The sequence below is a fragment of the Siniperca chuatsi genome, linkage group LG21 (genome assembly GCF_020085105.1).
Source record: "Siniperca chuatsi isolate FFG_IHB_CAS linkage group LG21, ASM2008510v1, whole genome shotgun sequence".
Lineage (NCBI taxonomy): Eukaryota > Metazoa > Chordata > Actinopteri > Centrarchiformes > Sinipercidae > Siniperca > Siniperca chuatsi.
In genome coordinates, this window is record NC_058062.1 from 15,086,978 (window position 1) to 15,113,366 (window position 26,389).

Sequence of the window (26,389 nt, forward strand, 5' to 3'; positions counted from 1 at the left end):
GGAAGGAAAATGATCATCATACATGCAGTACAGCATAGTGAAAAACAAATAATGCCATAACTTTGAAATTCTGACACAAAAACCCAACAAGACAGAATTTTATTGTCTTATGTGACTGTGTCGTCGTGTCAGCTGTGCATCTGGTGACATGTTAAATTCTGATTGTCCAGGCTGAATTATGATGATCTTAAATGATTAAAGAATATCGTGTAGTCTGATCCCATCATCACGCAAATTATTTTCACTTGCTTCAAATTATTTGATACCTGAATATTAACTACTACCTGAACACTCTCACCGTTTTAACTGTTTGATCAAAATGATTGTCAACAGTATACAAACATAAAAAATGCATAAAATATGGAGAATGATATGATTGCTTTAATCACATTTTCTGGCTGAGTATTTCCAGCCCTCCTGCCAGTGCTAGAAGATAGAGCAGTTTTGGCTTTGAATACATTTAAAAATAGAGCGCCTTTGATAAGGCTTGGGCGTGTAGGCAAATCTTAGTAGGCATCTGACAAGGCCATCTCTGTTTTCAGACATCCTTCTCTTTAGCCATTGATGAATATGCAAACTTGTCTGTTCCCTTGGTGCAGCAGTCAGAGGAGATCATTAAATGTATCACATAAATATTCATAACAGTAGCAATTTTCTATTTGTTGCAAATAGAAAATTGTATTATATATTGTAAATATATATTATTATATGATGTGTACAGTAATTTCAATTAATGTTAAACTGCTTTAAATACACTGGGAACACAAGTCGTTCTTCTAACATAGACATTATAATGGTTATGTTCTCTCAGCTAAAATTAAGCTGTTTTCTATGCAAAACAGTGACTGGTACTCTTCAAAATGTGTGTTGTGTGGGTTATCTGTGGCAGTTAGGACCTGGAGGGTGACAATGTTAATTCAGCCCACTGCTGCGTTTTTGTTAAAACTGGGACATCCGCGCTGTGGCGTGATGCATGATGGGAGTGATGCCGCTGTATGGCTCGCAGCCAGTCACTGAGGGAGAAAGGGGCTAGCTGGAATGTGATTGGTTCTTATGTAATCAGTGGGAGTGGGTGGCGTTTCAAGTGAAAAGGAACGACAGGTTAATGATGTGCATATGCCTGCATGCGAGCCATGATCTAATCTCCATCCACAATATGAGCCATATAGGCAAGACCATCCCATTGCCTTTAAAATTGGCATAATTAATATTTTCTAAATCATTGCTTTTATGTTTCGTTGAAAGGGACCTTTACAAAGCAACTCCACTTAAAGGGGAACTCCACCGAGTTTACACATCAAACTCTGTTTACAGGTCAGGTGAGCATTACTGCGTATGTGAAAAAAGTTGTATAAAGCCTTTGGTGAGTGCAGCGGGAGCGACACAAAATCTGATAAACATCGGTTGGGGCTGAAGACTACAAGTTTGAAAATGAAAAAATTCTGTGGGTGTGGAGTTGCTTACCAGACCTCTGTAGCCCGCTCCTCATCTTTGCTTGAAGCTGACGGCTCGAGGCTACATTAGCCGCTAGCATAATACATACAATCTCTGGCCGACTTGTCAAGTGTATTGTGGGTAATGTAGGCACAGTATAATGGCATGGAACATAAGACTATATCGCTGGTTCTGCTGCATCGATTCTGATACTTGCCATTCTATATTAGTGGAGTATTAAACCAATCAAAGATATGTAATACAGGTAGGAAGTGATGAAAAAGTTGAAACACTATAAATATTGTAGAAAAGGTTTCAGTCGTAGTCATCTGGACACTGTTTTCAGAATCAAGACGTTTCGGCTCCCATCCGGAAGTCATTCTCAATTGTGAAAAAATTGGACGGGAACTGGAAATTTAAGCTACTCTGAGTTACATAAGCCCTGCCCTCAGGAAGGAATCTGCCTGAGTATCTGTTAATTAGCTAGTTTCACCTGAAACTGACCTAATAGTTTCCAAGATGGCCCAGTAATCAGTAATCAGGCCTATTGTTTTCTGGCTGCATCTACTTCATCACTGTTAAGTGCCTGATTAGCATGTGATAGGCGTAACCAAGGTGATAATACACTCTGATAGACTTTGGGCAGATTAAATCTCAGACCACCATTTCTGTTCAAAGAGGGGTTCTCTTTCTTCACAAAAATGGCTTCCTTGACGCCCCGTTCAAACCAACTCTTCTCTCTACTAAGAATCTTCACCTCGCTGTCTTCAAATGTGTGGTTTGTAGCTTTCAGATGCAAATGCACGGCGCTCTGTAATCCTGAGTTAGCGTGTCGTCTGTGCTGATAAAGTCTTTTGTGAAGTGGCTGTTTGGTTTCGCCTATGTACCGTTCTTTGCAGCTTTCCTCACTGCACTGAATGGAGTAGACAACATTGCTCTGTTTCTGTGTGGGCAACTTCCTTAGGGTGTCCTTAGGGTGAACGAGTTTCTGTCTTAAAGTGTTGCCTGGTTTAAAGAAAACAGGAACATCGTGCTGTCTAAAGATCCTTTGTAGTTTTTCAGACAGTCCAGATACATAAGGAATGGAGACACCATTCCTTTCACCACCTTTCCTTTCTGAAAACAGTGTCCAGATAACTACGACTGAAACCTTTTCTAAGATAGAACACTCCTGGACGAATGAGGGACTACACCATACTATAAATATTTGTAATTTTCAAAACCGATTATACTTTTACTTCTTTTTTAATTGAAAATACCAAACATTTGGCTGCAAGTTTAGATTAGCTCGGATTTCTCCAGTTCATATCAGTCTAAGTACAACTTCCAAGGTATTTTGGCTAAAGATGCCATTTGGTTAGGGCAACAACTAATGATTACTGTCAGAAAATAGTGAAAATTACCCATCACAATTTCTTTCAGCCCAAGATGATGTCATCAGATGTCTTGTTTTGTCTGACCAACAGTCCAAAATCCAAACATATTAGGTTTACCAAACCATAAGACAAAGAAAAGCAGCAAATCTCCACAATTGAGAAGCTGGAACTGGGGATTTTTTGGAGGATCTTTGCTTGAAAAATGACTCAATCTATAATTATTGTAGATTATTTATTTCAGCTCGACAATTGTTAGCATTAGTCACTACTTTTTAAAATCATTTTATAGGTACAATATATACAGAAAATGATGAAAAAAAAGTTGAATTAACAAGATTAAAGATTAATCTGTTGCTCTATTGCTTGTAGTCTAGACTAGACAGTGTTTACCATGAGCTAGCCACATTTGCACACACACAATACACACACAGGCTTACCTGTATTTGCATACTTTGTCACATACAATAGTACTTTTCCATTCACTTCGCAGACATGCACACTTTGGGGTGTATGCATTTCTGCAAAACTGCTTCTGCACATGTGAGCTTCATTCTTACTCTTCCCCTCCAAGCAGTTGGACTTTGTCGACCCCCCAAAGGAAAGGGGGAGTAAGAGTGCGCAGGACTCTACTTGGGGGAATTCACTGGCAGACGACTGCAAGGTAGTTGGATGAGTGGCGGCTGGCAGAAGTGCCACCAGTGGCAGCACGCCTGTATTGACTGTGGGCAGCAAAGTGTTTGTGTTTGCGTGTGTGTGGGCTTCAGTAGTCTCCTCCACTATGCTATTTCATCTTTTCAAAAGCGTCGCCTTTCACTTTGTGCATTTATAGACCCTCACTTCACAGACCACCTGTGCTAAATCATGCTACATGCAACCATGTCCTGTGTGAAGTCTATATTGGGGTCTTTCAAAATCTAAGTGCACACAACAGTCAGGTGTGTCACGGATGGAATTGGTAAATTATTCATCTTTTAAAATCAATAACAGTGTGGTTGCATCTGGCCTCTAATTTGTTTTACTTTTCAGATAAAATGCATGAGTTTTATATTCCACATGCTTCTTTGTATTTTTGCTTCATTCATGCAGATCTTCAACATAATAGTAACATTTCTCACTCATTGTACAATAACAGCATCATACATTTAAACAGTATTCTGTCTTTTAATGCTGTAGTTGTGTAACATTAGATCTGATGTCCAGTAGATTCATACTTTCAATCTCTGTTCAGTTTTGAGTTTTTGAATCGTTTGTGGGTTTGTGTTGTGTACTAGCGATAGAATGACAGCTCCCATTGTGGCCTTGTTTAATTTCAGTTGATATTGTGTGAAGCCCCTCGCAGTCGTGTAGTTGTGTGTGGACTTCCTTGTCTATGTTTGTGTGCTAGCTCTGTGTTGCTCATGTTTTCTCTCTGCATCTGATTGGAAAGCTATCCTCAATCCATCCATAACTTTGTTTAGTGTTTCAAAGTTCTTTCTTTTTTGGTGTTAATTCATAGTTTTGGAGTCCCAGATGTTTTCATAAGTTCCAATTTCACAATTTCATAAAACTCTTCCCTGTAGCTTAATATTTCTAATTATTGTGTTTAAGGGATTTAGGGATTTAGAGATAGATTTTTTCTTTGAGAAAATTCCTATGCTCTTGCTCTACACAATGTAAGAGCTGAGAGAAATTGGACTCTCTAGCTTGTGATGAGCACTTTCAACCTGTCAAACCATGTTAACCTGTTAGATTATAAACTGTGTTGTTATGTTGTTGTTTTCTTTGTGGTCCGAATGTGTTTTGTATGTTTTAATTTTTTTATTTCGGCACTGGTTCATTGAAGGTCATTTTGACCCTTAACTTTGAATTGCTATCTGTAAATATTGCATTACGTACGCCCCTTTTCATTACAGGATGAGCTGTCGGACATCACCGGCTCCAAGTCGGCCACACCAATGTCCACCACGGCCTCGGACATGGAGAGGGAAGATGCGAACAGTAAGAGCACAGAGGTGCAGGCTGCACCTGGGACCAGATCCATATCAGTGGGTAGGGTCAAACATCATGAAACTGCACTTGTTACTAGAATCACATTTATTAGTCATCCATTAGTCTTGGTGGCCTTCATGCCTTCAAGGGTTTGACATACATATGTTAAGAGGTGTCCTAGAAGAAACCATTTTTTGTTATTTCAATCTAAAAATGTCCTAGTCTGATGCAAAATGTTGTAGATTTTTACTCACATACAGACAGTACCCATCCTTCTCTTTGGCATGTGCTGTGTCTCATGCAGGTTTGCCTGAAAATGAAGACAACTCAGATGTGCAGGACATCATTGAGTCCACCCCTGAGCTGGACATGGATCTCATTGGATACAAGTCCTGCAGGTAGTACGAAGAGCATGCTGTCAGACCAGTTTTCAACAAAGTTTCACCAGGTAGCAAAACATCAACCTGTTGTTATTACTCTTCTAGTACCCCTACTAAAGGCATTGAGAACATGGCATTTGACCGCAATACCGAGTCTCTCTTTGAAGAGCTGTCGTCTGCAGGCACTGGGCTCATAGGGGATGTGGATGAAGGGGCCGACCTGCTGGGTGAGTAAAAACTTTAACTTCATTGGAACAATGCAGCACTGAAATAGAATAATGAAGCAGGAATCCTGTCAGATCCTCTGAATACATTTAATCTGCATTTGTATTGGAATTGTCTGTATGAAATGTCTCGATTCAATTATGAATTGACTCAATGATTGTTTAAGTGAAAAACCCTACTGACACTTTCCCCGGTACTTGAGGATTTACAATACATAATGGGTTCTGTAAAAGCTCAGTTACCAATGTTTTGCATGATGTGTGAAGATTAAGCATATAAATGTTATATGTGACAATTATACCATGGCCAGGGAAAATTTGTCGTTTGTAATATGCTGGTCCGACAGGCCTATTGAGGCATCTTAAGGACATACGCCCTGTATCCAAAAAACACAAACAAAATAACAAAAAAAATAAATTTTAGTTTTAAATTCATTGTAACTCTGAACACCTGCTGTTTGCTGCAATGCTATACCACTTGCTTTGGTCCAGCTGTTATACGCAGTGTTAGCCATCTACCCTAATGTTAACATCACCTCTCTCTCTCCCGTATCTCATCCTCTGGCTTTTGTCCATAATCCCAGTGGAATACTCTGGTGTGTATGACCTCAAACCTTTCCTTAGCTAAGCATTCTTCTGTAATGTCCCTTTTGACCTCTACTCATTAGTCACTTTCTGCCATATCCACCATCCTTGCAGCTCACAGCTTGTTCTTTATTACATTTGATAACAGACTTTTGACTACTTTTGACAAAGTTTGGTGCATGAATGATGGAGTTCAATGCTTCCTTTTTTGGCCTAACTGTTCTTTTTACAGCTTAAATTATTCTTTATTTGCCTTTGTATTTTCCTATTTTCCTTATTTTACTGTACTGCTGCGATTGTCTTATCTAACTAGCTTTAAAGACCCAACAGCATCTTTTGCTTGTGGAGTCAACAGCTACACGTTTAGCTCTGGCTCCTCCATCATTTTGGTCATTCCACTGTCTCAAACTATATCTGCATTTCTTTCTTTCTTTCTTTCTTTCTTTCTTTCTTTCTCTCTCTCTCTCTTCCTTGTTCTTTCCGCCTGACATGGATTGCATGGTTTTCTCAGACCTTAGTTTGATTGGTAAGACCCCACCCACTCTATCCATCCTTCTCCTGTCAGTCATGTGACATGTGCTGTGGGTTTGTGTGTTGTAGTAGTTTTTGTACTGTGAAACCTACAGTAACAAATATCTCACTAGGAGATATTTCCCATCCTATGTAGTTCCTTGTTGGATTTTACCTTAGTAAGAAAAATCTCTACAGTGGTGCATTTTAATCTGTAGTGCTTATGTAGTCACTGCTGCAGCTTGTTGTCAAATTGTTTTTCTTATGTAATACAATTCTAATTTCATCATAAATTCTGTTCAGGTATGGGCCGGGAAGTTGAAAATCTCATTCAGGAGAATTCACAACTGCTTGAGACAAAGTAAGTACAAAACTTAATGTTTTTTGTGTCATGACTTTGATATGTGATATCCACCACTTCTTAAGTCTTTGTCCCAGGTAAAATGTGCCAACAGTATTTTACAAGTATGCGAAAATGTCCTTGTTCTCGTCTCTCCAGGAATGCTCTGAACGTGGTGAATAAAGACTTGATATTGAAGGTGGACGAGTTGACCTGTGAGAAGGAGATGGTACAGGGAGAGCTGGAGGCTGTGCTGCAGGCCAAGACCAAGCTGGAGGACAAGAACAGAGAGCTGGAGGAGGAACTCAAAAAGTAAGTCAACAGTCATAGCAGGTAGCACTTATCAGTTTCTTACTACTGTGCTTGTAAATTGTAAAATAGCAACAGGATTTTATTACATTTATTTACTGTACATCTTAATGTATTTCCTGTATATGTTGCAAGTGTAATAAACTGTTTTTTTTCAGAGTGCGACTTGAGGTGGAGGAAGTGAAACATAAAACTAAAGATGAGGAAGATGTGAGTCTTTTCCACAACAATGTCTGAGATTGCAGACATATATATAATATACATATACAGTATATAAAATGTTTGTCCTGTTTCTGTCAAGATGCAGCTCGTTCCCATAACAATAAATGTGTTTCTGTGTGGTCATGTGTGGGTTTAATTGTGTGCTACCACAGAGTGATGTACCTACAGCCCAGAGGAAGCGCTTCACCAGAGTGGAAATGGCCAGAGTTCTGATGGAAAGGAACCAGTACAAAGAGAGACTGATGGAGCTGCAGGAAGCTGTTCGGTGGACAGAGATGATCAGGTACAGAACAAAGGGGCAAATTTACACGTGTACATAATCGTGTTTTTGTTACATTGAGGTTATTATTGAAAATTACCACAGGGTGCTAAAATCTTTCTAACTCATGTTTAATATTTATCACATACAAACTTAATTCCAGTGTCTAATTGTTCTTTGAGAATGATGTCTGCTGTTTTCCTGTCTTAAAGCTGAAATCCATAACTTGTTAGTATGCAGTGAAAACATAACTGAGCAAAAGGATACAATGGCCATGTATAATATTTTCTGAATTGAAGTTAGATGGTGTCCAGCGCATGGACACCACCTCCATCCACAACAACTTCTTAGTGTTTCATCCACATATCAACTAAAGAACTTAATCGGGTTCGTCTTTTAATGTAAGAAGCAGTATGACATCCTCAACCTGTGCTTGTGTGTCTTCAAACTGACAACAGGTAACGTCATATCATCTTGTCTTCTTCTTTAGGGCCTCGAGAGAAAATCCAACACTTACAGAAAAAAAGAAATCCAGCATCTGGCAGTTGTAAGTCCATTTTTTTTGTTTAAACTACCTTTGTCGGGGCTTTAGTTTTAACAGCGTGTTGAGGTCAACGCATATATTCCGAGTGACACTTTCTCTCAAATATTCAAATGTTTTTTTCTCATCTTTTCCGGGATGTGCTATTGAATTGGCAGCATTAGGTAAAGATGGTTTAATAAATCTTCTCCCAGAGAAACCTCTCTTTTCCCCCCCATTGACACAGAACTGCTCCTCCATTTCAAATGGATCCAACTTTGATGTGTCTTTATCCATGATATTTTCTCTCCGTGCAGTGCATCAGTTGTTGTTATCACAAACTGCTCAGGAATGACTCTCCTTGTGCCCCCGGGCTTTCCTGTCTCTTGCCTGCTGTGTGCCTTTTTGATGTTTTCCTACTCTGTCTGCTCATAGGGAGCTAAAGAGGGACGGAGTTCCCCCAGCAGCCTAAATACATATACATGTTCTGACTTAAGTCGGGTTGTACCTGCAGATCAGTATGTTTTGTTTTATTATAAGGAATTTTAACAGATTTAGTAGAAGTATTATCTTTGTTTTATCAGGCTTATTTGATTAGACATCAAGATCATAGGGACCAAAAAAATTAAGCGGGTAGCTAGTACAAAGTTTTAGCACAAGTAGTCAGTGTTGGGAAATGACAACACATACATCACTGGAAACACAGCAGTGTTCAGTCTGCTAGGATTTGAATTAAATATGTTAATATTGTAGCAATGTTTTACCCATCTTGGAAGATTCTGTTGTGTAGCTGATATGGAAAGTATAAATTGTACATATAAAGACAGTATGATTCAAACACCGTTCTGAAATAATGAATTATACATTAAAGTGGTCATATTATGCTTTTTGCCATAGTTACCGGCTGAAGAGGCTTTGTTTTGGATCACACTACCTTGCTCGTCAGGACCCGACCTACTCTGCTTCTGATTGGCTAGTAGTCCTTACCTAGCTACTGCGCACGTGCAACTCCCAACAAAGATCGAATAGAAGTGAGACGCCTCAGTCGGTAGCTAAAACGGAGCATTCAAGACACAGGATGAAAAGAGGTGCTGCAGCAATGTGCAGTATGAGGAAAAAATATGGTGTTTTTTGAAAATTAAACCATGTCAACCTATTCTGGTACAACCCCAAAAGAAAATTATGAACCTGAAAATGAGCACAATATGACCACTTTAAGATATTTTATTTGCTTTTCTTGAACTGTGATGTTTTTATCTGTTTCTTCAAACTTTTGTTTACACACGCCAAAAGGTTTAATTATGCATAATTTATACACAGACAGACTTTGCCTGGGTATTGTTGTTGTTTATTTTACAGTGGTGCCAATGCCACCTCAGTCCCATGTGCAAGACTACTTTGTAAAAGTATAAAACTAACTTGAGATACTATTGATACTTGGTGCTAAAGACACAACTTTGTTAGTACTTAAAAAAAGTATTAGTGTTCAATGCCTAGTCCCAGTTAAATGTGATAGGAAGCTCAACTCCCAGCATGCTTTACGTCACTGTACAGTCAATGTTGGTGGTGGGTCCTTGGTTGCTTGGTTGGTTGGTGACCCCTTACCTTGCTTTTTCCCTGCACTCCTGTCTGCTCTGTTTCCCTCTTGGCTTTCTGTGACTTCGCCACCTGCAGTTTCAGCAGACTGTTTAGCTCCTCCTCCAGTTCACCTTCTATAAAGAAGGTGGAGTCCCAGTCCAACGTGAAATACAACTCCCCGGGCAGCCTGGTAAAGAGGAGTAGCACCTTCTCCCAGTTCCCCACAGAGAAGTCCAAGACCTTTGACTTCCTCAATGAAGAGTGAGTAATGGAGTCAAGTGACTGTGAGTTTGGTGTATTTTATCAAGGCAAACATGATGAGGGACATGACAAAGGCACAAAATGTGAAACTTAAATTGATACAAATCCACAAATGTATTTTTTTATTTTTTCTAAAATAATGTAAACATTACAGTGTAAGCCATATGGGTTTGATGTCCATCATGACTCATCCCAAAAATATCTGCAGGAATATTATTTTCACCTAATGGCCTGCAATAATGCACATGTATATAATGTAATCTGTAAGCTGATCACATTTTTCTCCCTTTGCTCTTCTTGTAGAAAGGATCAGTGCAGTTCGCCATCGCGTAAAGAGCAGAAGAGAGCCCAGTACAGACAGGTCAAGGCCCACATGCAGAAGGAGGATGGACGAGTCACTGCACACGGCTGGAGCCTGCCCAGCAAATACAAGGTAGGACATGAAGGTTTGAATTGGAATCAAGTAGGAAGAAATATGGCTGTACATTTTTATTTGGTTCATTTAACTTTGCCACACTCTTTTGAAGACAACATTTAAATTGTCCACCAGATGGAGCTCAACCTCATGAAATTAGACATATGTCAAGGTAAAAGTGACATAATGTGAAAATTAACATTGTAAATGTTTAGGTGCAGTTGTCAACATTCTGGGACTGAATAAAGAATATTTATTTTCATTTACTCATGAACATAGCTGTCATTACTTTCCTCTGTGGCTATATGAGCTCTATGTTCATGTGAGAAAATTTAATTTATTTACTGCTGCATTGCACAAAGACCTCCCCATTTAAACACCACATGCTGGCTTCAAGCAGTGTTGATTATGTTGCATTTTTGTCTAAATTTGGGTGAAAATCAGTTTTAATAGCTTGTGTCCTTTGCATTTGCTGGTTATTCCCTGACAGGTGGCAAATGGTGGACAGGTGGAGAACAAAATGAACTTACCTGTACCAGTATACTTGAGACCTCTGGATCAGAAAGATGCTTCTATGAAGGTACATCAGTCAAAAACTAGTTAACACTTGAATACAACCAGCGTACTATCTGCCTTTTTGTACATTACCTTAAATTCGGTCGAAAATTAGATAATTATAACGTGTCCTCTCTCTGTTCCCCAGCTGTGGTGTGGTGCAGAGGTCAACCTGTCTGGGGGGAAGTCATTACCCACATCAGAGCTCACTAAGCAGACGAAGGGTTCTCAGAGTAGCCTAGAGCAGTTGGAGCAAGAGAATAAATTAAGTAATGTAAGGAAGAGGCTGTCATGTTTTTTGTATCATTATAATGTTTAAACTGGTTTTGCACTCTATAAGTCCAGTGAGTTCAGGAGGTTCTTCAAACTTTGGATTGAATTCTGTCGAGGTAGTTGGCTGATTTTGTGTTGTCCGTCAGGATCAGGAGAAAGGGGAGCAGGAGAAGGAGCTGGTCCTTCAGGACGAGATGTCCAGTAGGGTGTGGGTGTGCACCAGCACCCACTCCTCCACCAAGGTTATGGTGCTGGACGCCAGTCAGCCCTCTGACCTACTTGACAGCTTCTATGCCTGCAACACCCACGTCGTCTGCATTGCCAGTGTGCCAGGTAGGCTGAGTGGTCACATTGTTTGTTTGTGTGGGTTGGGCTTCTTTGTCGTCCATTAATTTCTTTTCTATTCTACCAGCACTGAATTTGGACTGTTTGTGTTGTTTTTTTCAGGTGTGTTGGAGACTGATTATCCAGCAGGTGAGGAGGTACCCCAAGACCTGGAGGCTAGCCAAGGTGATGGGGTGTCACTGGCCGGCAGTGTGGCGAGTGTGGGCTCAACAGGCAGCGATGGTGCCATGGCAGCAGAGGGGACCACTGCCATCCCCCAGACAGCCAGCTCAGGTGTCACTGACCAGCTGGCTGAGCACAGCGGCATCTCTGGCTCAGGTAGTTCTCTGCTGTTCTCTACTTTACTCCTCCCAACCCCAATGATCAGGTACAATCTACCCTTTTCCTTGCACAGACAGTTACTGTATATTGCTGTGTGTTGGACTCTCCACCCAAACCTTTCCTGTATCATTCATTGACCCTCTGATTAACCCTGTGATTCACGATGCCCACAGTTGAGCTGTCCAGAGAGACCAGTCCAGCAGAAGATGGCGTTCCTACAGCGGAAGAAGCAACAGAAGCGACGGAGGCTAACGCTGGTGTGGGCGAAGAAGGGGAGGAGGACCAGGGAGCGGATCAAAACCAGCCAGGAATCTACACGGAGCATGTGTTCACCGACCCACTGGGGGTGGGACCCACTGACTCTCCTGCTGACACACAGAGGTGAGCAATAATGTTCTAGATTATCACTTCTAAAATTGTTGTGTGTTTTAGTAAACGCTAAGATATGCAGACGAAAGGTTCCTTTTTTCTGAAAAAGTTTTCAAGGTGCAAATCACAATGACGATATTTTTTATAAGAAAAATAAATAAAAGTTCTGCCCAATTTCGAAAGTCCAGCAACAGCTTTTATTTAAAAAAAAGGCTACAACTCTTATTCTACAGTACAAACACACCCTCAAAAACCAAAATGAGCTATAGTAGCTAATAATCAACTGGCCTTTTGAAGTCAGTAGTATCACATCGTCTCTACTTTTTCAACATGTCAGCTTTGTCAACATTTTACCTTCTACGAAAAGCTGATGTGCCTGAACCAGAAATCCTGTATAGTCCACTGTTATATATACAAAATAAATGTCTGTCTAAAATTAGAGTATTTCTTCTCCTGGTAGGGATTAAAAAACCCTGGTAGGCATCACAAAATATAAACATCATATTTAGCTTTCAAAGGACATGTTAATAACACACAAGTATTCCAATTTTTTATGAAGAGTGCATTTGAAAAACTTTTGAGTCTTCTTCCTTCTGTGATCCAGTGGCTGCGGGCAGGATGGTGTGACTTCCTTGCCAGAAGACTCAGACCAATCAGAGGGGGAAGTCCTGAGGATGAGCAGCGCCCTCCCCACCATGTGGCTGGGAGCTCAGAATGGATGGTGAATAGGACAGCAGCCTCTAGAGGGTGCTATTAGTGTGGCTGCAAAACATAATTGGTGGCACTAGCACAACAAATAGAATGATTAAAAAGAGAGGTGTTAAAAGTGCTACAATTTGATACACATTTTTACTGATTATCATAAAGCTTTTACCTATTTGTCATTTGATGTTTGCACTGGTGTGAGTATTTACCGTACTTATTAACATGTGACTGAAGATGTTTATGAAATCAAGTTTTAATCCAATAATGAAGGTTCTGTTTTTGTCAGATTATTTCATCACACAACTTTCATTATGATCACATTTATCCATTCAGCTATACTTTTACCAGCTCTGTTTCTCCTTTAGTTTGAAATCCACTCCTCATAAGCCAGTATTGCACTCTCATCAGCCTTTCTTCATCTCTGTCTCTCCCTCTCAAGTTTGTATGTCCACTCGTCTGTGGCTCGATGGAGGAAGTGTCTCCATGCCATCAAGCTGAAAGACTCCATCCTCAGCATAGTGTGAGTACAAAATCGGCTGTGTAATAATTCAAGGACATACACACAGACCAAACATACATTTATACCTCCTACAGGAAAAAAAAAGTGTAAAAAAGTGTCTTATCTCTTGTTACAGACATGTTAAAGGGAGAGTGCTGGTGGCTTTGTCTGATGGGACATTAGCAATTTTCCACAGAGGCATTGGTAAGTCTGTTAGTGCTCTTTGTGGTTAAGGAAGCTAAAAATATCAGAAGAAGTTATTTTTTATAGTATTTATATTGTTGGAGGTATTTATTTTTATTTTTATTTTTTTTTACCTCTGATAGCCATTTTATGGCACAACGATCATCAGTTCTCAAGTCTCTTTGTTTCTCCCAAGCAGACGGTCAGTGGGATTTAACCAACTACCACCTTTTGGATCTGGGCCGGCCCCACCACTCTATCCGCTGTATGACAGTGGTCCATGACAAGGTGTGGTGCGGCTACAGGAACAAGATCTACATCATCCAGCCTAAGGCCATGAGGATAGAGGTACAGCTGTTACTCAAATGAGTTTTCCTTTCCAGTCAACCACAACCTTTTAAACCTTATTGTAATATTCTATAACCTTTATCTAAAACGTTTGAAAATCCTATATTTGACATTTCCACAATATTGTAATGTCACATCATCTCAATCGGTCACGTCTGAGCAGAAGTCGTTTGACGCTCACCCTCGCAAGGAGAGTCAGGTGCGGCAGCTGGCCTGGGTCAGTGACGGTATCTGGGTGTCCATCCGACTGGATTCAACTCTGCGCTTGTTTCACGCCCACACCTACCAGCACCTCCAGGACGTGGACATCGAGCCCTACGTCAGCAAGATGTTGGGTATACATGCTTTTCTCTGCTTACCTTATCTCTTCTCTGACTTTCATTTGAACAGAATATTATTTTTTACTTTTATGGGAAGTAATCACTGATAGAGTTGCTGTATAAAAGCAGATTAAAGGCTGTCTAAGGTGACATACATACAGTATTTGTAATGTATAGCTTCTGTACGCAAGTATATGTGCAATAGCCTGATAACATTTTGAAAGCAGCATCTGTATATTTAAGGTAGAAACTGAACTCCTTCCTTCAGATCTTTTGCACATGGATTGAACGGCAAACAAGTGCGTGTTCCGTGTGTGTTGCAGGCACGGGTAAACTGGGCTTCTCGTTTGTGAGAATCACAGCTCTGATGGTGTCCTGCAGCCGACTGTGGGTGGGGACAGGAAACGGTGTCATCATCTCCATTCCGCTGTCTGAAGGTATCACACACCCAGCTCACTTAGGTTTACCCCATGCAACAATCTCCCAAACATTTCTTTTCATAGGGCTATGTAATAGCATACACATAGCTCTCTGTACTTAATGAAAAGCTGAAGAAGATTTAGGTTCTTGAATTTGAATGTGGAGATTCATTCTCGCCCTTGGGGACAAATTTCTGCTTCTGGGACAGGACTTTCTGTACAGACATCTTTAACAGAGCTTGTCATTTTCTTTTTTCTTCCAAATGATGTTTGGCTTAGATGTTTTGAAATGAAACACTTCATTTTCTGACATTTTGAGTAAGAATGAATTTATTTTTTATCAGCGTTGGACAAAGTATGTCGTCTCTGACAGTGTGTGGCTTAAAGAAATAGTTCAACATTTTGGGAAATACACTCATTTGCTTTCTTATAGAGAGTTAGATGAGAAGATTGATACCACTCCCATGTGGAAATAACCAAAACTGGAAGGAAGCTTCATATCTAGCATACAGAAGCTAGATATGAAGCTTCATGCCTGGAGTCTTGTTGTCACCGTGAAGTTGCGCGGCAACCAGCAGAGACTCCAGGAATTCACTGCACCTGACCAACAAATAGTCCAGCATGTAACCCCCTGTACAACCACTACTTCGTTTTTACGCTTTGGAGTGTGTACCGATTAAACAAGATATACTATGTTAATTTGTGAGCTTTAGAGGTGTCAGTAGACGAATTTTGTTATCTTTGGAGAGAGCCAGGCTAGCTGTTTCCTCATGTTTTCAGTCTTTGTGCTATGCTAAGCTAACTGGCTGCTGGTGGTGTTTTCATATTTAGCGTACAGACATGATAGTGGTATAAATCATCTAACTTCGCTCTAAATATATGCTCACTTTGACATATGCTCAAAGCAAAGTATAGTTATTGTAGTATTGGAAACAGCATGGACACTCTGAGGTAGCTCATGGATGATTCACCATCATACTGTTCATGAGCTCTCCTTTTCCCTCTCTCTCTGCCTTTTTAACCTCTCTTTAAATCCTGGCTGCCATACATCCTCTCTGCATCTTGCTTCTCATTGTATCCGTGTCCCAGATTTCTCTCAAGGCACATTCAGACAATGCAATGATTGTTACCACTCAGGCACAACTTGTTGAATAAAAGACAACAAGGTTGCCGTGGATACAGATCTCAGTCACTGTGTAGCTAACACAATACCGTTTGGCAGGTTCATACTGCACAGCTCTGTTCTCAGCGGGAATTGAGGATTTTTTTTGAGCACGTAAGCTAGTTCTCTCATCTGGTAACTGAGATCTTCTTCCCTTGTCTGCATATTTTTCCTTGTCCTTTTTTCTCTTCTGTGCTGTTCACTGTGCTTCTTGTTTTCTGTCATGGAGTATGAATATGTGAGAAAGTGTTTAAGAGCCAGGTCCTCTTTCTTTAACCTCTAGCTTCTCTCTGACAGGCTCCACTCGGTGGTCGGAAGGAAAGAGCTCTCTGTAGCCATGCGTGTCTCACTTTGTTTATGCTTTCAAAAACAATGAGAGCAAACAGTCTGCTGTTGTCAGACTGGCATGAACCCACAGACTGTACTGCTGTCTGTCTGAGAGACTGTGTGCAGGCCATCACTGCTCATAACCCTGCTTTGTCTAGTTTTCTGGATAGGAAATCAGTTTCACACTGTGTGTGTGTGTGTGTGTGTGTGTGTGCGTGCGCGTGTGCCTCAGGGAGCCATTAACACTGATATTTTTTTATACATTTCCTGCTCTCAACCTGTTTTGAGGTCATGGGTGAGATTTGATCGTCTCACCCCTGACCTCACCTTTTATCTTGTGCACAGACTTCACCCACAGCTGGCCTTTTTTGCATATGGATCTTTTGTTTCTCATTTCTCATTCTTTTATCTGCTTGTTTATTGATCATTTTGTTTGTTTTGAAGGCTCTGTCTTCCCTGTTTTAATACAGCACAGCAAAATAGACAAATGAAATGAGACATTTTTGTACAAAACCAAGACAATATGCGCATTGTGACGTCAATAGCGTTTATTAATTTCTTTCTTTCTTGTGCAGCCAACAAGACAACGGGAATAGTGCCAAATCGGCCCGGCAGTGCTGTACGAGTTTACGGTGATGACAGTTCAGACTGTGCCATGCCAGGCAGCTTCGTGCCATACTGCTCCATGGCCCACGCCCAGCTGTGTTTCCACGGACATCGAGATGCTGTCAAGTTTTTTGTCACCGTGCCAGGTAAGCAACAAGTGCAGACAAACTGTGGTATCAAGTGGCAGAAATGGTGACAAATGCGGCAAAATGAATAGTTATCAACCAATGATAATTGCCAGCCACATGTATGGGTCAAATTACTTACATAGTAATGTTGTTACGTATGTTAGTACTATTTCGCATCTGATAAGATATGACAAATAGATATCCCTACCATTTACATTTGTGACAATTATGTAGAGCTGCAACAACTAATCGATTAGTTGATTGAAAAAAAAATGCCAAAAATGTATTGGTTTCAGCTTCTCAAATGTGATGATTTGCAGCATTTCTTCTGTTTTATATGATTGTAAATTGAATATCTTTGGTTTTTTCGGTTTTTTAATATTATTTGACATTTTGTAAACTAAACGATTATTCAGGAAAATAATCAGCAGATTAATTGACAATGAAAATAGTTGTCAGTTGCAACCCAACATTTGTGCATCTTTATTATTGTCCATGTTGTGAATGAATTATTTGAGTAATAGTTGACAGAGAATAAACTGATGAAAGCTTTGACAATTAAGTCATTGTTTAAGTCAGTTATGGAGTAGAAATGTCAGCTGCTTACAGCTTTCCCAACATTTTTTCCCCTCTCTGTTCTCATTATTGTAAACAAAAAATATTTTTTGACTCTTGGTCATTTGACTTTTTGTCACAGGTCAGGCGATGCCCCCTCCAGGCAGTGCAGATTCAGGCTCTGATGACCCGCCATCTGAATCCTCTGACACAGCGAGCTCTGAGCCCAAAACATACCTTGTCATGAGTGGAGGCGAAGGCTACATCGACTTCAGAATGGGTGAGTATACCACACCACTGACACCATTAACAAAGCACAGAGGTCATGCAAAATGTATTTACTTAGGTGGAGCCAACAAGTAGCGTTCATGTTTCCCCTTAGTGACAAGCAAAATATTAAAGGTTGCGTTTGAATCCACATGAAAAGTAATAAAGCTGGTTTACTCTACTATACTGTCTTACTATTAAAACTGGTGAAAATCGGCGTAATGTCTCCACTGTGACCCACCTGTTTGTGGTACCCTGTTTGTTTGACTCGTCGTCTTCCTCCTCAGGTGATGAAGGCGGTGAGTTGGACGGTTTATCAGAGCCAACAGCCAGCCAGCAGTCGGCACCTACCAAGGCCGAACAGAGCCACCTCATCGTCTGGCAGGTCACAACCTCTCATGATTGAAAAAACAAATTACAAACTGTTGTGTCAACTCCAGGGCCGCCCACCAACCCCTGCATGCCCTTCTCGAAATTTTTCATTTGATATTACTGATTGCCTGAGTAGTTGACTACTTTGTAAAAAAAACAAACAAAAAAACAATTATTTTTAGTCCATGTTTTGTACAGTTTATTCTTTATGAATGCTGAAATAGGTAAGGTGAGGTTTATGTTAACTTAAGGAATACGTCCAATGGTCCAAGTGTTCCCTTCTGCTGGGTTGCATGTTGGAAAAGCTGGTACACAGAGGAAAAAGGCCAAGTCAACGTGAATAAAGGTGTTTGTTTGGGTAATGTACGGACATTAGTCGTCTCCCAAATGTTAAAAAGGGGTTCGATGTGAAAGATAAAAGGGAACAGTGCTTGAAGCATTAAAAACGGAATTTTTTAGTTGAACTGAAGTATATTTTATATTACACACAAGACTTTTACATTTGTGAACCACATGTCTGTACGTGTGTGAGCATCAGGTGTGTGTAGGCATTCACTGAAGTCTTTCCTGTGTTGAGTATTTTTATTATCTTTACCATCAGAGCAAAGTGTTAAAATATGATACCAAGTCAAAATGTATACAGAATTTCAAAAGGTTAAATTCTTTGAATGTGTTTCTGAGGCTGATAACTCCACTATATTGTCTGATTATTAGAAAAGCAGCTTGCACGTACCAGTGGTAAATAAAATGTGCTTTTATTCAGCAAAAGCTGTAGGATGAAACATTGCTTGAGAAGGTTGTATTAGTATTGAATGAGACCGAGCCCTATTTGCCACAGGTTTATGTTTTGTGATATGAATAATGTCTAAGCAGTTTGGATACTTAAAGGCTTCCTGTGAATAGAAGAACCAGCTTACTGTACTGCAGGTTAGCATTAGCCTGCATGGGGAAATCCTGTATCCTCGTCCAAGTGTGTGCCTGCTTGGACGTTTTAAAGCTAAACCCCCCATCTGCTGTGTGAGGAAAGTCTGCCTGTGCCACCAGCGTGGTGCTTCCTGTTTGCTTAAGCCCATTGGCACTTTAAAAAGTTACATGAGGTTTGGAAGATACCATCTATGTTAATGTACACAACACTACTATGTGCTAATTGTGTGAAGGGAACAAAATGTACAAATATTTCTAGTGAAGTGTCATCCCAGTAACCAAAGGACGAATGAAAGAAGAAGCACCGGGAAACATTTTCATTATTTGCATCTTTTCTAACTTTAAACGTGTTGTGAGTCTAATAATTTGAGGTTATACGTGTGTATTTTCAGGGTGTCATCTTATTGGAAAATAAGCTTGAATAAGGGAATCTGACTAAATACAACATTTTTGTGTGGCACCTTCTAATAGACAAGTACACAGCACTAAAGAGAGTCTCTCCTGATTGCTTCCTCATTCCTTGTTATGTTACAAATACATTTGGAGGCCTGGAAGGCTATTATTGTCCTATTTTTTGTTGTTGTTATTTTGTGCATCGTGCGTGTTTTGTGCTCATGTGTGAGACACTGTTATTAAGTAATGAGTATTTCAATGATGACTGTAACACGATAGCAAGATACCAATATTAAGCAGGTGTTTTAATTTGTTTTTATATCTGAAAAGTTGGGCCAGGTTTGGTCTTCAGTCCATTTCAAAATAGTAACTTTATATTGTGTTTTTGCCATTACAGTATTTATTTCCTTTGTTATCGAGCCTATCTTGGTTCAGAATGTAACTTTTTACAAATATAATAGGAGGCTATTGTAGAACAAAATAGTCCAATGAGTTTACGTGATTGTTAATAATGGTTAAATAAAAGAAATTAATGTAATCATGTTGGAAATTTTTGACAAACCATGAGATCAAACTGTGCAAACAATAACTTGGTGGTTTCGAACAACACATCCACGTACTAAGCTATGCATGTTTTTTTTAAGAGAACACTGCTAAGTTTTCATCTAAATCTCTATTTATTGCCACCGTTTTGGGTGGGATGGATGTCTGTATGTGAGTTTGTGTGTACAGTACATGTGTACATGTAGGAGTTTGTACGCAAGACACCTTTGTCAGTGTGTGTTTGATTTTGCAAATGTGCGGTGTATGTGTGCTCACTGTATGTCCATCTGTAATATCCCAGAGACTGGTCACATTTACCCGTTGTACTGGGCTTCCGGTGGTTCCTCCTGGTCAGTGTTTGCTAAAACAGCATCATAGCCTTATTTTTAACAATCTATTAAACTCAGTTTCATGGAGAAGTTTCTGTTATCATGTGTCTCATTTTTATGAAATTCATGTATGCATTTTTTTTTCCCACTGAAAGGTGTAGCAAAGTATGTTAAAGGCCCTAAAAACATTTTCTCAATCAGCTTCTTACTATGAGTAATGGGCTCCTACATGAACACAATACAACATTTTTTGAGATAGAGATTTTTGTATTTATTCTTTTTCTATTATAATATTATTTTATGAATATTGATTCAAGCCACGTTTTCAGGTCCTTTAAGTGACAAAAACCATAACCCACAGTACACTGATGACATGTAATCATGATTTAAAAAGTTCAACATTGACATACAAACACTGACATGTGCATAAGAAACAAAACTTCAACTGTTACCTTGTGCTTTCTTCACTACATCTTCTGTAACTGCATGCATGTGTCCCATGTGGCTATCTGCAGAAATGTTTCAGTGATTCAGTAACTTAAAATCCATCCCACTACTTACTGCATCCATTAACACGTTCAAATGAAAAATACTCCGTATAGAAGATATTCAGGTTTATTAAGCGATTCACATGTTTTCACATGACATTTAAATGCCCACAACCCATAAAATTGACTCCTTCAAAATAGTTGACCCATATTAACACCAGATGGCGCTCTATGTTTATTTTCCTAAATAATCTGAAGTGTCCTCTCAGTTCCACAGCGGTCATATTCAAATATGATTTTCATCTCTGGTAACAAACGACATGACGCCTTTTGTTTCATGTCAGAGGCGTCATTGAAGACCAAGCATTTATTAATCTGTGTTTAAGTCCCCCATCCTGCTTACAGCTCATGTAAACTCTGCATTTGATTTTTAGTTTGCAGAACAACTGAAGAATTAACTGTTAATCCACAAGATATATTCAAATCATATCCTCAGGCTCCAGTATGGCAGATATCAGTGTGGATGTCTGCTTTTACTCAAAGAACAAAGGCTCATTGGTACTCAATATGAGGAACCACTGCTGCTAAATGTAAAGTGGCAACTCAAACATCATATTTTCCTAGTCAGATAAACTCATCTGTGCTGTGTTCATGTGGTCTTTTCCTCGGCCAGTAGGAGGCTGTGCTGTTCAATGCATCTGTAGGATGCAGCATCACCACACATAACAATTTCCATGAAATGACATCACAGCGTAAAACCCACCTCCATATCTCTCTTTGTCCCACCGTCCCACCTCATCCACTCCTCCTCCTCCTTAGAAGCTATGCGGGGGCTGACAGCGAGGCCTGCACACACATACAGAGAGGTTTTTGACGTCACAGAGTGTGTTGTAGCCCAGACGGGCTTCTTGAGACTATAACATGCCAGACTGCTACAGCTGAGATGCTGCAAAAGAAGAACTGATCCCAACTTCCTGTGACAGAGCTGTATCCAGTGGATGGGGATGGGGGCAAAAACGACATCAGATACAGACATGCTTAGTCATGATGATGTGGGAGATGTGTATGTGAAACTGTGACACACCTGCCTTACAAAGTGTGCTTGAGTTTGGCTCGTTTGCTGAAAAATGCTGTTTAAACTGCTCTGGATAAACTTAATCAAGCACAATGAGAGAGAAAGAGGGAAACAAGTGTGGAAGTTGTGGAAGGCCAATAGGTTAACATCATGTATGATAATAATAATAATGATACACTTTATTTATATAGCAACTTTCATACACAAAACACAGCTCAAAATGCTTTACGACTTAAAAAAGAAAAAAAACAGACAATTCAAACAACAGTTAAATTATTAAAATACATTAAAAACTCTTTCAGCCCCAGGCAAAAAACTGTTTTTCTGCTGCCTCCATTTACCAGCCTCTCAAAGTCTCTCATTAGCTTTAAATATGGATGTATTGCATATTTTCTTTTTCAGAATAACCAGGACTATTTGAATATGAAGATTTATTTGATGTGAATAGTTGCATTCAGGATTTATGATGGATTATACAGAACATACATGTAGAATTTGGGTTCGCCCAGAATAAATTAAATTAAACAAAATACATTTTATCAGAATTCTGAAGTTGTCAAATATGAGAGCTCATTACAGAACAGCTATCCGACTAATCAGTGACATCTGGAAGGTTTTTGGTGAAACTGAAACTGGAACTACAGGCTTACAACAACCTCATAACCAATAAATAAAATAGAAAAAAATTGATAAAGTAAAACAACAAAGGTTTATTCAAAGTAACTTTTACTCAGGTTTTTACTCAAATCAAACCATGTCACTAACCTTTCTGACTCCATATGGGTCAGGGGTCAACAATTACTAGAATGTGAATTATTTACAAAAGCATCATAACCAATACATAACCAAAAACAGAGGCAACTCTTCAGTGAGCTCTTCTCCTCCACCATTAAGTAAGCACATAATAAAGAAATGCTTGAGCATTGTTAAAGGTTAGTTTTTACAGGTGCTTCAAGGCCTCAGCAGATTGTTGCTGTCCTCAGATTCACAGGCAGAGAATTCCATCGTTTAGAAGACAACTGTAATAAAGACAAATACGAAGCAATCTTTTGATGTACTTTGTTCTCTGAGAGAGGGTCCTCTTTTGTGTTCTTCCTTAGTTTGATGAAACATTTCCAGTGGAAAGAAAGGATGAGAACAAGGACAAAGTCACTGCTTTTATAACACATCTCACACATCTCTTCTGTATAACAGCTTCAGAACATGTTGTATCCTTATGAAAGCTTTCAGGAGGTGCAGTTCATAGATGTGATAGTTGTAGATGCCTGTGGTATGTCAACATAAGTAATTTGTGGCTGGTGGTGAAGAGGGCTGGAAGATAGCAAAGCGAGGAAGGTGAGAAATCTAAGAAATCTATAAAACTGGGGAGAGGGGGGAGAGAGAATGGAGGAAGTCAACAGAGAGAGAGAGAGGAAAGAGGAGAGTCTCACCAGATGACACTGAAATGATCAGATTCCAAAGCATGATTCTCTCTGCAGGCCTGTGGAGAGAGACAGTACAAGTACTCAAATATCTGATCATCAGCAGTCAATGCTTTGGGGTTCCTCCACTGTTGTCAGGGCTGTGACATCTGCCTGGATTTTGCATTCGAGTGCTTGCTGGTGATACTGCTCTTGTTTTGTCTGTTAAGCCATCATGACTCATTCGTCATTTTAACTACAGGATCCTCTTCCGTTCATTCCACACAACGCCTGATGCTGCTGCCAGAAATGTAAAATCAATCTCTTGCTCTCTGCCACAGAATTTATCCCAGTAAAAACCAACCTGACGGACCTATTCTTCCAAAATATCACGAGATGAGTAAAGACCTGAAGTGGGAAAATGCGTCCAGCTCACCAAAATGAGAGAACAACTAAATGCTACTACGACATACACATACAGTTGCTTGTTGATGTGTACATGAGAACACACACACACACACATATGCAGTCAATCCCACACATAAATTTAACCCCTCACACACTATTTGACCACAGTAGAAGCTTTTTCCCCTGTGTGTACATTCACAGGCAGCCCTCTGCTGTTTGTTGTGATTACCGCAGGTTCAGCACCTTACAGTTACTTTACTGTTCCACCAACAGAGCGAAGCTTTTTAATCTAGGACATTATATCGGACAATAAAAAGATTTGATATGAAGAGAGAAAATGAGCAGAAAGGAGTTCAGTCTTGAAGAAATGAACCATTTCATATACAAACGTTTTAAGATGGCTGCCAACTCTAATACTGAGCCACAATGTCCTGAACTGTTAATATGGTAGGATAAATGTATTTTCTTCTAGAAGAGAACAGAAGAGCGGTCCATGTGTGTTCGCTTACTCACACAATATTATAACACACAGCATATGTCTGTGTGTGTGCGCGCGCCTATAATCGCATGTGATTTAAAAGCCTCCCTGAGTCCTGGTGAGAGTGCCTTTGGCCTCCCGTGGAGGTGTGCAGTATTTCACTGTGAGGGTGAGTCTGGGCTAAGCATTTTCTGAGCCAACACAGCAAAGCAACACAAAATTCTTAGAGCGCAATGTGCACACCATAAATGCAACACAAGCCTGCAGGTTAAACTTCAACACAGCTGCAATCTCTTCAGCTGAAAAATAAAAGTTGACAGACAAAGTGGTCTGGTGGCTGTGGTGTGTGTGTGTGTGTGTGTGTATGCCTATTTATAGCAAATGACTAAAGAGCTGAGGGGACTGAACTAGGGTTGAAAGCGGGGACACAGTTTAGTGTGACACCACATGCAGGCTTGCAGTGAGGCAGAGGTTATATATGGGTGCAAACCAGTCACATCCTCGTCCTCTTTCTCTCTCTCTCTCCTGTCCTATATTTAGGGAGAGCTTTTGAAGTACACAAATGTGCGGTTGAACCAGAAACCTGAATCTTATATCCACCCTGCTGCCCTCTTTCTCTTTCTGTATGTGCTGAAGTTAGAATCCAAATGTTGGAAAAGGGTTATTGTTGATGAAGAAGCAAAACATACAGGGGGGCAGTTGTTGGTAGTCATTGCATTGACAGTATGCTATGAATTATTGATCGGATAGATATCGATGAGGAATCATGCATGTGTGTGTATAAATATATATGTGGTGTATTTACTAATTAAGCATCTTCAGTAGTTGTGTGTGCAGTTCTTTACATACACTTTGTGTGTTTGTGTCTCTGCAGTCTGAATGACATCACTACCCAGCAGAGCATGACAGGCGGCAAGGCCACAAGCGGCCGGGAGATGTGCGTAATATTAACCCACACTCCTCGCTCCTTTATTTATCCCCTCCGCCCCAAGGGTCTGGTTACTCTCGATGACGTAGACATACTGCTGTTATCGCTCTCCTTCTCCCTCTTACTCCCTGTCATTTTTTGTTTTGTTTTTGCATGCGGGCAGGCAACTGGATGATTTTCAGTCTCATGAGTCACTCTCTTTTTCCCTTTTGAATTTTATGATTCATGCTGCTGGCAGTGGTTTTCTCACTGAAAAGGCACTTCGGTGATCCCGATCCCTAAATTTTTCATCTAATGCAATCATCTGGTCAAAAAATTAATGTGCCCATTATTTTGATTTATGACCAAATACCAGCTAAACTAATGACATTCCCATCAGCCTCGGCTGAACTTTGTTTTTAGTGCTAATCAGCAAATGTTAGCATGCTAACAAACTAACCTAAGAGGGTGAACATTATACCACAACGTTATACCTGCTAAACATCAGCATGTTAGCATTGTCAGTGAGCATATTAGCATGCTGACGTTAGCATTTAACTCAACGCAGCACTGTTCCTATGTACAGACATGGTTGTAGACTCTTGTTCACAAAGGAGTTTTCTTTCCTAAATGTTTCTATAAAGCTGAAACATGATATTGGGTTACTTGTTGAACAAAGGCTGGTACAGAACTGAGCCTGGATGCAGAGCAGGACTTCAGTTCTCAACAAGAGTAAATTAATTGAGTACCATGACACACAACCTTAGTTATTGAAAAAATTGAGATAGTCAAAGAAATAGGAATAGGATTTGGAAAGGCGCTTATTCGCATCTTGCTGAGAGTTAGATGAGAAGATCAATAAGCTACCACTCTTATGTCTGTATGATAAATATGACACTACAGCCAAGAGCAGGTTTAAGAGCAGACAGCTAGCCCAGCTCTGTCCAAAGGGAGCAAAATTCCACCTACCAGCACCTTATTTTGTAATACCATACTGTCTGACATCAGTCTATGTTGACAGAAAGCAAAGAAACTGTTTTCCAGCACCTTATCATCTTCAGCTTTCAGTGTCTTGTTTTGCAGCTGTTCATTTCCATAGAGCAACTGTTCAGTCATAGGCGACGAACAAACACACAACCTATGTGACTATCGCTCTTGACGCTCTTCACTTCGCCAGCCCCTCTGACTTGAAGGAAGCATGTCCACCCATTCCATTCCTGAGTCTAATCACCTGTCACACTCTTAACTGCATATGTGTGAGGTAGTGCGCACAAGTTGGTTTAGCTTGGTTAGCTACAAGCGGATGTGT

General features: G+C 40.0%; 1 protein-coding gene and 1 long non-coding RNA gene across 14 annotated transcripts in view; one reads left to right on the forward strand and one right to left on the reverse strand.

Annotated features, from left to right (window-relative positions):
- Positions 1-20,414, forward strand: part of spag9a (sperm associated antigen 9a) — a 29,694-nt gene extending 9,280 nt beyond the window's left edge. Inside the window, exons 6-32 of one of the 13 annotated variants that reach the window (XM_044180413.1) lie at positions 3,382-3,471; positions 4,703-4,838; positions 5,083-5,176; positions 5,264-5,385; positions 5,967-5,978; positions 6,479-6,493; positions 6,781-6,838; positions 6,977-7,129; positions 7,285-7,336; positions 7,501-7,631; positions 8,098-8,154; positions 9,802-9,966; positions 10,270-10,399; positions 10,872-10,961; positions 11,085-11,210; positions 11,356-11,542; positions 11,657-11,872; positions 12,049-12,256; positions 12,849-12,965; positions 13,389-13,469; positions 13,585-13,652; positions 13,828-13,979; positions 14,143-14,314; positions 14,623-14,736; positions 16,783-16,959; positions 17,639-17,776; positions 18,051-20,414. In XM_044180413.1, coding sequence (XP_044036348.1) covers positions 3,382-3,471; positions 4,703-4,838; positions 5,083-5,176; positions 5,264-5,385; positions 5,967-5,978; positions 6,479-6,493; positions 6,781-6,838; positions 6,977-7,129; positions 7,285-7,336; positions 7,501-7,631; positions 8,098-8,154; positions 9,802-9,966; positions 10,270-10,399; positions 10,872-10,961; positions 11,085-11,210; positions 11,356-11,542; positions 11,657-11,872; positions 12,049-12,256; positions 12,849-12,965; positions 13,389-13,469; positions 13,585-13,652; positions 13,828-13,979; positions 14,143-14,314; positions 14,623-14,736; positions 16,783-16,959; positions 17,639-17,776; positions 18,051-18,169 — 3,180 coding nt within the window. In that variant the 3' untranslated portion in view covers positions 18,170-20,414. The remainder of the gene's footprint in view (positions 1-3,381; positions 3,472-4,702; positions 4,839-5,082; positions 5,177-5,263; positions 5,386-5,966; positions 5,979-6,478; positions 6,494-6,780; positions 6,839-6,976; positions 7,130-7,284; positions 7,337-7,500; positions 7,632-8,097; positions 8,155-9,801; positions 9,967-10,269; positions 10,400-10,871; positions 10,962-11,084; positions 11,211-11,355; positions 11,543-11,656; positions 11,873-12,048; positions 12,257-12,848; positions 12,966-13,388; positions 13,470-13,584; positions 13,653-13,827; positions 13,980-14,142; positions 14,315-14,622; positions 14,737-16,782; positions 16,960-17,638; positions 17,777-18,050) is intronic. The other 12 variants (XM_044180420.1, XM_044180414.1, XM_044180415.1 and 9 more) reach the window with 12 other exon arrangements.
- Positions 18,648-25,794, reverse strand: LOC122868458. Its single transcript, XR_006376121.1, has 2 exons — positions 21,576-25,794; positions 18,648-20,833 (listed from the first exon to the last, which is right to left on the reverse strand). It is a non-coding gene; the product is annotated as an uncharacterized LOC122868458 (long non-coding RNA).
- Positions 25,795-26,389: the final 595 nt, after the last annotated feature.